Here is an 8,583-nt window from a genome sequence, read left to right as displayed (position 1 = left end):
CTTTAATTTTAAGGACAATTTATAATTTTCTAGTTAGAAATTATTTGTAAATGAAAAGAAAATTTACAAGGAAATAAGTGAAAGGGTCACGACGGCTTTCAAAAACAATAAGAAAGTGATAAAATTGTTAAGTTGAATTAAACTGGTATCAGTGTTTGAGAAACAATTGCCTCGGTCGATTGAAAATCGAGATTAGCTAGCTGCAAACCATGGTAAATGGAAGAAAAACCGATGAAATATGTGAGAAAGTCGTCCAAAAATTCTGCAAATCTAAAAAATTTTGCTAGTATTTTCGGTTTTTTTCTTTGTGAGGAAAAAACTTGACCAGTAGTAGCCGCTTAATACAAGAGACTTTTTTGAACGTTAACACTGATTGGAATCAAGCTATAGAGTGCAAGAAATGTAAAGCCATGTGAAGTTGTGAAATGAAAGGTGAAATAAAAAGAACTAATTAATATGTGTGTGTGTGTGTGCGCGTATAGAATCTATTAGAATTATGCAAGGTGAAGTTTCACTTTAACATTCTAAAACAATAGAATGCAAAAAAAAAAACATATATATGTGTGTGTAGAATTTACTAAAATTATGTAAGGTAAAGGTGCAAGGTAAAACTTCACTTTAACATTCTAAAACATTAGAATGCAAGAAAAGTAGACATGTCGGGATGTGAAATGAAAGGTAAGTCTCCATCATGAACTCATCACGTACATACTATAAAACTCAACCTAAACCACCAGGCTATTCTCCTTGGCTGCCCTTGGGACTCCCTTAAGCACTAAAAAAAACAAATATCCCATCCCCCCCCCCTCCCCCCCCCTCCCTCCCCTACCCCTACCCCCCCTTTCCCCTTTCGCTTTTTTCCCCCCACCCTTCCCTTTTCCTTTCTTCTTCCTCCAAACTAATTAATTAATGGTTTGTGAAAAAGTCGTTTTGGCTGCCTACGGGTTTCTTTTAAAAAGACAAAATTTATGTTTTAAATCAAAAAGTTGACAAGAAAGTCATTAGATCCTTCATGAAGAGACCCGTTTATAAATTAAACAAAGATTAAAAAAAAAGACCAAATTTCAATGATAAAAAGAGACTTACATTATAAAAAAAATATATAACCTTTATAAAACTTATAAATTAAACAAAGATTTAACATGGTGAAGACTTCACAGTGGCCTCAAGAAGGCATCATTTTTTCCTCTAATAAATAATTATCAGAACACATTTGACATGCTAATGGACCTTGTGTTCATGAAAAATGTGTCTCAGCTTAATATTGTGTCGTTTTCAATTTCAAAAATGTCAATTGAGTGAGAGTAAGGAGAAAATGAGAAATTTTGTTCCAAAATAGAGAAAAATAATATAAAAACTTGAAAAATAAATCTAATTTTTTAAAAATTCCTCTTAGCAAATTCAAGAAAAGGAGTTTCATATGTCTGAAAAAATGATATTTCTTGAATACTTTAATGGGGAGAGAGAGAGAGATGAAAAAATGATATTTCTTGAACACTTTAATGAGAGAGAGAGAGAGAGAGAGAGAGAGATGCACTTGTACACACATGCTCATTTTCATAATGAAAATATTCAAATGAATATAGTAAGGCATGAAATGACTTGAAATGTCACTTAGAAAAGTTAATGTGAGGGTGACCATTTGATGGTGAAAGGATTGCACGTTTTTCTCTACCACTTCCCTATGGCTTTCTCTACCACTTCCCTATGGCCTTCTTGACCAAAAAAGAAAAAAAATCAAGTGAGCATTAAATAAAGGGACAACATTACAATGATGGAAAGATCCATTTACATTATTAAAAAAAATAACATTTATAAAACAAAAAAGTCAATTGAGTATTAAAAGGAGGGAACAAGTTACAATGATGGAAAGACCCATGTACATTATGAAACAAGCTCACCTGACATGTGTTGCCAATACGTGATTCTTAATCAACGGTTTAGAAAGTGTACCAATTCTCCACCCACTCTCCTATGGTCTTCTGAAAGCCAAAAAGTTTATTGCCATGTGGTACTAATGAACAAACTTTATGCAATGGTCCACCATTGTACCCAAAATACAACCCTTTACTTGTATGGACTTTTGCAAAATCCAAAAAGAAAAAGAAAGGAAGGACGAGTAGTAAGTACTCCATCTTGTGTGATATTTAATACAATTTTTAGAAGGCATTGAACGGGGACATTTTGAAAGACATGCATGCCAGCTAAACGTCGTTGTTGGTAACCTTGTAGTGAAAGGGTTGAGGAAGAGCTCTTTTGAAGTTGGGCATGGCGATCTGCATTCGTATGCCAAGCTCGTCTTCCCTCTTCGTCTACAACAATGGTAGCTGTGTGTGCGTGTGTGTGTGTGTGTGTGTGTGTGTGTGTGTGTGTGTGAGAGAGAGAGAGAGAGAGAGAGAGAGAGAGAGAGAGAGAGAGAGAGAGAGAGAGAGAGCTATCTCTCACTCATAAGCTTTACTAGTCAAACATGCTATTCCTAGAATAGCAAGTTGTTATTTTGTGCAATTTCCTTCCAATTTCAAGATGGGATCTTTGTAGATTCAATTCCACTCTCTACGCTTGGGTAATGGAGAGGCTGTAAGCTATTACAGTAAAAAAACACACACTATCGTGCTCCGTCACGCCTTGGCAGCCTCCCATTGTCCCTTCCATATCATGATGTGGCACCTCCTCCTTGCCTTTGCTTTCTAGTCACCCCCCCTCCGTTGCCATTTACCTCTGTGTGTCACCTCTTGGCTGACTTGCCTTCCTCTTTTCCCAACTTCGCTTGCCTTCTCCAGCCATTTGGTGCCTCCCTTTTGTCGATGCATGTGCCCCTTGCCGGTTGCCTCACCGCCGTGTGGCCCCCCTCCTTTTTTTTCAATTCTTTTTGTAGCAAATTGTACATATCCCTTGCGAGGCGATACAAACATCCATGAGCGCTACCAAGATCGATTGGCTGCAACAATCGAGCGGATGCTGAACCAACCAACGTAGCGTCTTTGGACTATCTTCCTTTTTTTTCCCGAAAAAGTAGTAAATTAGATTAGAAAGATAAAATTTGACAGAGTTACAAATCCCAACAGTAAGGGTTGGAACTTAGGGACCCACTATCTTCTTTTTGGCCTGCTCAAGAAAGGCCTTAGTGTTGGGCCGGGTTGGGCGTCCTTTGACGGATGTCGTCCACGTGGACGGCCAGTGGGGTTTGAGTGAAGGCGGGGGCTGCAAGACGACACGACTCGATGCGATAGAGGAGGAAACAAGGGCAGCCTGCTGAGGAGTGCATTAACGCTGTGGAGAAGGCGTTTACGTCATTGTCACCTGAGGCTGTCCGCCAGCAGCTTTTCTCTCTTTCAATCTCTCACAAGAAGCCTTCATTTTCTCTCTCCTCGACATTGCCTAGCTGTGTCTCTGCAGGCCATCGTGACTCCTCACCTTGTTTCATTTTAGGGAAAATTACCAAAATGCCCCTCTAATTTGTGGAAATTCCCAAAATACCCCTCAAATTTCAAAAATTCCCAAAGTACCCCCATAATTTGTCATAAATTCCCAAAATGCCCTTCAAATTTTCCAAAATTCCCAAATTACCCCTGGTTGCGAGAGTAAATTTCTCCAAAAACAAAAAAAATTGTAGCTTTTCATAAGAAGAGTGATTGTCTACCATACAGGACGCTAAAACTAAAATTTGAGTCGGTTTGTAGGCTTTGGAGATGAATTGCTTCATTATTTTTAGACATATTTCACTTTTTTTTGCGAGGTAATTGGCGGCAAATTACATGTAAGCACTCAAAAACCGATCTCAATTGTCAAACAAGAATCAAGATTAGAAAATCTTGAAGAATCCAGCGAAAATAGATACAAGGGTATTTTGGGAATTTTTGAAATTTGAGGGGTATATTGGGAATTTCCACAAATTAGAGGGGTATTTTGGTAATTTTCCCTTCATTTTAAACCACTCATGTTCCAAAATGACAGGACAGACCGGACTTAGAAAAAGATTTTAAAAAAAGGAAGAAAGGGGGAGTCGTACGAGCTTCAGTACAGCTTTGAGTTGATGGGGAATTTTGAAAGACACGAGCTAAACTTTGGTAAAGCAGGGAGTCAGGGACCGACGAGGAGCTCTTCCCAAGCTGGGCATGGCGTCCTGCATTTGTATGCCAAGCTCGTCTTCTCTCTTCGTCTGCAACAATGGCAGACGCAGAAAGCCCTCTGCGGTCACCTGCTGCTTGCACACCCCCAATCGAATCACCCACTCTCAGTATGTCCGTATCCTCGACACCACTCTTCGCGACGGCGAGCAGTCCCCTGGAGTCAGCTTCACCGTCGATGAAAAGCTCGCCATCGCCAAGCAGCTGGCCTTGCTTGGCGTCGACATCATCGAGGTCGGCTACCCCTTTGCATCTCCCAACGACTTGCAAGCTGCCAAACTCATCGCCAACGAGGTTGGAAACCCTCGCCCATCCGGTACTCATGCAGGTACATCAGTCCATGTCCCGGTGATTTGCGCATTTTCGCGATGCAAAAGGGGGGATGTGGATGCTGCGTGGGAGGGTGTCAAGCATGCGGCTAAGCCCTGCATACTTACTTTCATAGCAACAAGCGACATCCATTTGGAGCACAAGCTGCACATGTCTCGTGAGGATGCAATTCATGTTGCGGTGGAGATGGTGAGCTACATCAAAAGCCTGGGTTGTAATGACATTTATTTTGGTGCAGAGGATGCCGGAAGGTATTTTACAAGAAAGCCACTACTGAGAACTTATACATACTTTGTGATGAATAATGTTGTTCACGACTTCTCGACTGACTCACAGATCAGATCCGAGAATGTTGTACTCCATCTTTGAGGAGGTCATCAAAGCTGGCGCAACCACCATTGGTGTCGGCGACACTGTAGGTTCATTGCTTCCACACGAGTTCAGTCGCATGATATCGGACATTGTAGCCAACACGCCAGGCGCCAAGGATGTCATTCTTTCAGCCCATTGCCATAATGATCTTGGCCTTGCCACTGCCAACAGCTTGGCAGTAAGCTCATCATATCACTTTTATAATGTTGTGCTTCAAGGCTTGCACTAGTATGAATATAAGTTGTCTGTTCTTACTATTCTGTATGCAGTCCATCGCAGCGGGCGCTAGGCAGTTGGACCTTTCAATAAATGGTATCGGAGAGCGGGCTGGGAATGCTGCATTGGAAGAGGTAATGTTGCTACATGAGAAGTTTGAGGACCTTGAATCGGCGCCTATACTCTCTGAGCATAAAATCAGACTCGCATAAATTGACTTGCATGTGCACATTGGATGATGATGCAGAAAGGGTTTTTGAGAGGGATTTACCCCCAGCATGCTGCTCTGGCAGGTTGTAATGGCCATTGCGGCACGTGGTGAAGATGAAATGGGTGGACTTCACACTGGCATAGAGACTAGGCACATTGCAGCCACCAGCAAGATGGTAATCAATGTGCCATAAGTTTTTCTTAATGTGTATCTTTTTGGAGAGGTTTTTCCGGCATACGCCTTTCGGATATCATTTTATCACATAAGCAGGTGGCTGATTATAGTGGCATGCCTGTCCAACGCCATAAAGCGATTGTAGGCGCACATGCTTTCGCCCATGAGAGTGGCATACACCAGGTTTGAGGTCTATATGTTCAATAGGGAAAATGTAGGTTTATATTGTGTGTCTTTTTGATTCAAACTCCATGGGGAAGCAATTTCTTCAGAAGTTATTACTTTTGTGCGTCAGAAATCAGCAGAGTTTGTCGGGTTACTTTGAAATTTTAGTCTTGTGCTTTGTCAGGATGGGATGCTCAAATTCAAGAAGACTTATGAGTTCCTTTCACCTGAAGCTATTGGACTCCATCGTGCGAATTTGGGCATTGTCCTGGGCAAGCATAGGTGCTCCACCTCCTAAACTAATTCAAGATACTTAACTAAAACGTAAAACCTAAATCCTAAACTAGCCTAAAATGCCAAACTAATCGTAATTCTTATTAAGATGGTATCTTTCATTGAAGACCCTGCATGGGTGGAAATGGAAGAGTGGTTAAGACAGCAAGTGTATCTAATTTTGTAACTATAACAAAGATTGCCAAGGGTTAATTCCTCAGCTTTTGAAGTGTTTATAGTGACAAACAGGTAAAATATAGTGAACAATTTTCGTCGTATAATTAAGGAAAGATACACTAATGGTAGAGCTTAGTGCCGTTGCTATCAAAAGACACAGTAATGAATGTATGTTTAGTTCAAGGAATGCTAATACATGAGAGACTGGCATTGACTTTCAGTGGAAGGCACGCACTCAAAACTACCCTCAAGCAGGTATGCAGCTCCACAGCATCGATACAAAGCTTGCTTTTTGCTAACCTCGTCGCATACTCATCTAGATCCCTACCAACATTGATGAAGTTGGAAGGATATCATGAGCATCACTCTAGCAAAGCAAATGCATGCAACACCAGTCAGTCATGTGCATATTAAAAGCCCCCCCTTTTTTTCCGGTTCAGCTTGGCTATGATGTTGAAGGGGAGACCCTTGACAAGATTTTCAAGCAGTTTAAAACGATGGCGGACAATAAAAAAGTAAGCATCCCAAGCTTTCCTGAATCACAATCCGTGTATGTGACCCTAAATCATGCTACCTGTTGTATCTATGTTTCGATTGTTTGCAGGCAATATCCAACTCTGAACTGGAAAGTTTGGTGGCCGATCATATGTGCTCACTTGCCAAGTGATGTTGTGCCTTCAACTTGCTCACACAGGGTAGGCTAAGTATGAGAGTGCTAATAGCCACCACTATAACTCCCATCTTGAACCTTTTGATCAATTGGTAGAATACTTGCATCTTGTAGACTTGGAAAACCTACTCATGGAGACCTTCAAGAGGTAAATTGACTATGTATGAAGGTTTTTAGGGGGGATAAGCTTATCTAGTCATATTATATATCAACAGTCTTCATTATCATACTTTTTGGCATCGGTAGTCTGCATTGCAGCCATCCATGAACTCACCTATAGGGAGTCACGCGGCTACCCAAAACATTGTCAACAATATCAAGTGATCTCAAAGTTCTTGAGCACCAATATTCCCAGCTCTGTGAAAGGAACACTATTGACTAGGTCTTCAAATAGCCTCGTGTGGACTCAAGGGCTGAACATCAACACCCTTCTACCTATGTTTGCTCAAGAATTTTCACATTATTTGGCTAGACTACATAACAATTGCAGCTTGTAAATTTATAATATGCTAAGTAAGTAAAGGATGTGGTCTTAGCTTCTTCTACCTCTTTGGCTTTCATGTTTGATTTAGTTCTAACGCTCTAGACCAAAGAGTGTTGGACGTTTCGGTGAAAGTGCAGTCCATTTTTGGACCTTCTTCTACCTCTTTGTTTCTTGCTTATGGGGGTTTCTCTTCATACATGCCATTAAGAAAAAACAAGAATGAAAGGACCGCTCTATGTGTGCATTCAACGTATATCACAAGAAGTTTTGGACAAATTCTCACATTGTGACTTACCTCAACATCATGAGCTTCTTCGAGAGAGGCACCGCATACCTAGCTAGGTACGATTGGGGGCAGGGACCGCCGGTCCGGTGGGGGGGGCGGAGGTCCCTTGCCCCCAATCGTTCCTAGCTAGGTATGCGGAGCCTCTCGAGCAGAAGCTCAGGATGTTATTCATTGTATGAAAAACACTGGAAAAGGCTCCATTTCCCTACATGAGAAAATTTCTAAATCTTCTTGTGTATGTTAGGAGGCCTAGATTTGTAACAACGAGAATCCTTTCTATCTAAATTATTCATGTCAACAATTGTGAAAGAAGCGGAATGTGTCCTTACCTTGAGACCTTCAATTGTGGCTCATTTGTGGTTCAAGCTTGTGCTACCTTCAATTTAATTTTATCGTGATACTTTTCTTTAGAGCTCTTTTTGGCACGTTGAAACATGACTTTAGAGTGTACCTTTTTTTTAAAAAGGGCCTTTTGGTCTCATAAAAGAAACCATAGATGGAGAACAAATTCAGTCAGACATTTGAAATTTTAATGTTTCTTACATTCATTGATAGGACGTACCTTTTCACGTGAATAATTTTGGCCTCGAGCAGTGTTAAAAGAAAATCAATTTTACAAACATAAAAAATCCGCTGTACTAGCAGTATTACCCCTCGGCTACCTCACTGGTTTTGTAATCTCCCCTGGAATTTTGTAACAGTGTCTCTTATCTAATACATTCCCAAAGCTTTTCATGGTTAAAAAAGATCCCCTGTACGATAGATTCAAGAAGGTAATTTTGCAAAATAATTGGCATACTTTGTAATTTAACACTATTTTCTTAATTTTCCAAGCGGGATTTTTTGCTTTCCCCACTCTTCAACCGGTCGATTTGGTTTATTAATCGATTCATAGCTTAAGCCGAGACACACTTTTTCCGAACACTAGCCTAAAGAAAGCCATAGGGAGTGGTGGAAAAAAACATGTAAACCCTCTTTGAACCTTTCACCATCCACGTCGTCACCATCACATTAAATTTAGCTTTTGACATTTCAAATGAAACTCACATCATATACTTTTAATGTTAATTATTCACATCATCGTCTGCTTAATACAAT

General features: G+C 40.5%; 1 protein-coding gene across 2 annotated transcripts; it reads left to right on the top strand.

Annotated features, from left to right (window-relative positions):
- The first annotated feature begins 4,067 nt into the window (after nt 1–4,067).
- On the top strand, nt 4,068–7,260 carry LOC147431670 (2-isopropylmalate synthase A-like). Of its 2 annotated transcripts, XM_086494184.1 has the most exons (9): nt 4,069–4,708; nt 4,794–5,007; nt 5,099–5,179; nt 5,339–5,431; nt 5,527–5,613; nt 5,780–5,877; nt 6,267–6,300; nt 6,486–6,560; nt 6,650–7,260. In XM_086494184.1, the coding sequence occupies exons 1-9, from the start codon at nt 4,116–4,118 to the stop codon at nt 6,710–6,712; spliced, it is 1,338 nt and encodes a 445-aa protein (XP_086350310.1). In that variant the 5' UTR covers nt 4,069–4,115; the 3' UTR covers nt 6,713–7,260. The 2 variants fall into 2 exon arrangements, with proteins under 2 accessions (XP_086350311.1, XP_086350310.1); XM_086494185.1 differs by lacking the exon at nt 5,527–5,613 and having other exon boundaries at nt 4,068–4,708.
- Nucleotides 7,261–8,583: the final 1,323 nt, after the last annotated feature.

The sequence above is a fragment of the Adiantum capillus-veneris genome, chromosome 21 (assembly GCF_014529385.1).
Source record: "Adiantum capillus-veneris isolate H3 chromosome 21, ASM1452938v2, whole genome shotgun sequence".
NCBI lineage: Eukaryota > Viridiplantae > Streptophyta > Polypodiopsida > Polypodiales > Pteridaceae > Adiantum > Adiantum capillus-veneris.
Note: the sequence above shows the minus strand (reverse complement) of the source record. Positions and strands in the feature narration are given on the sequence as shown.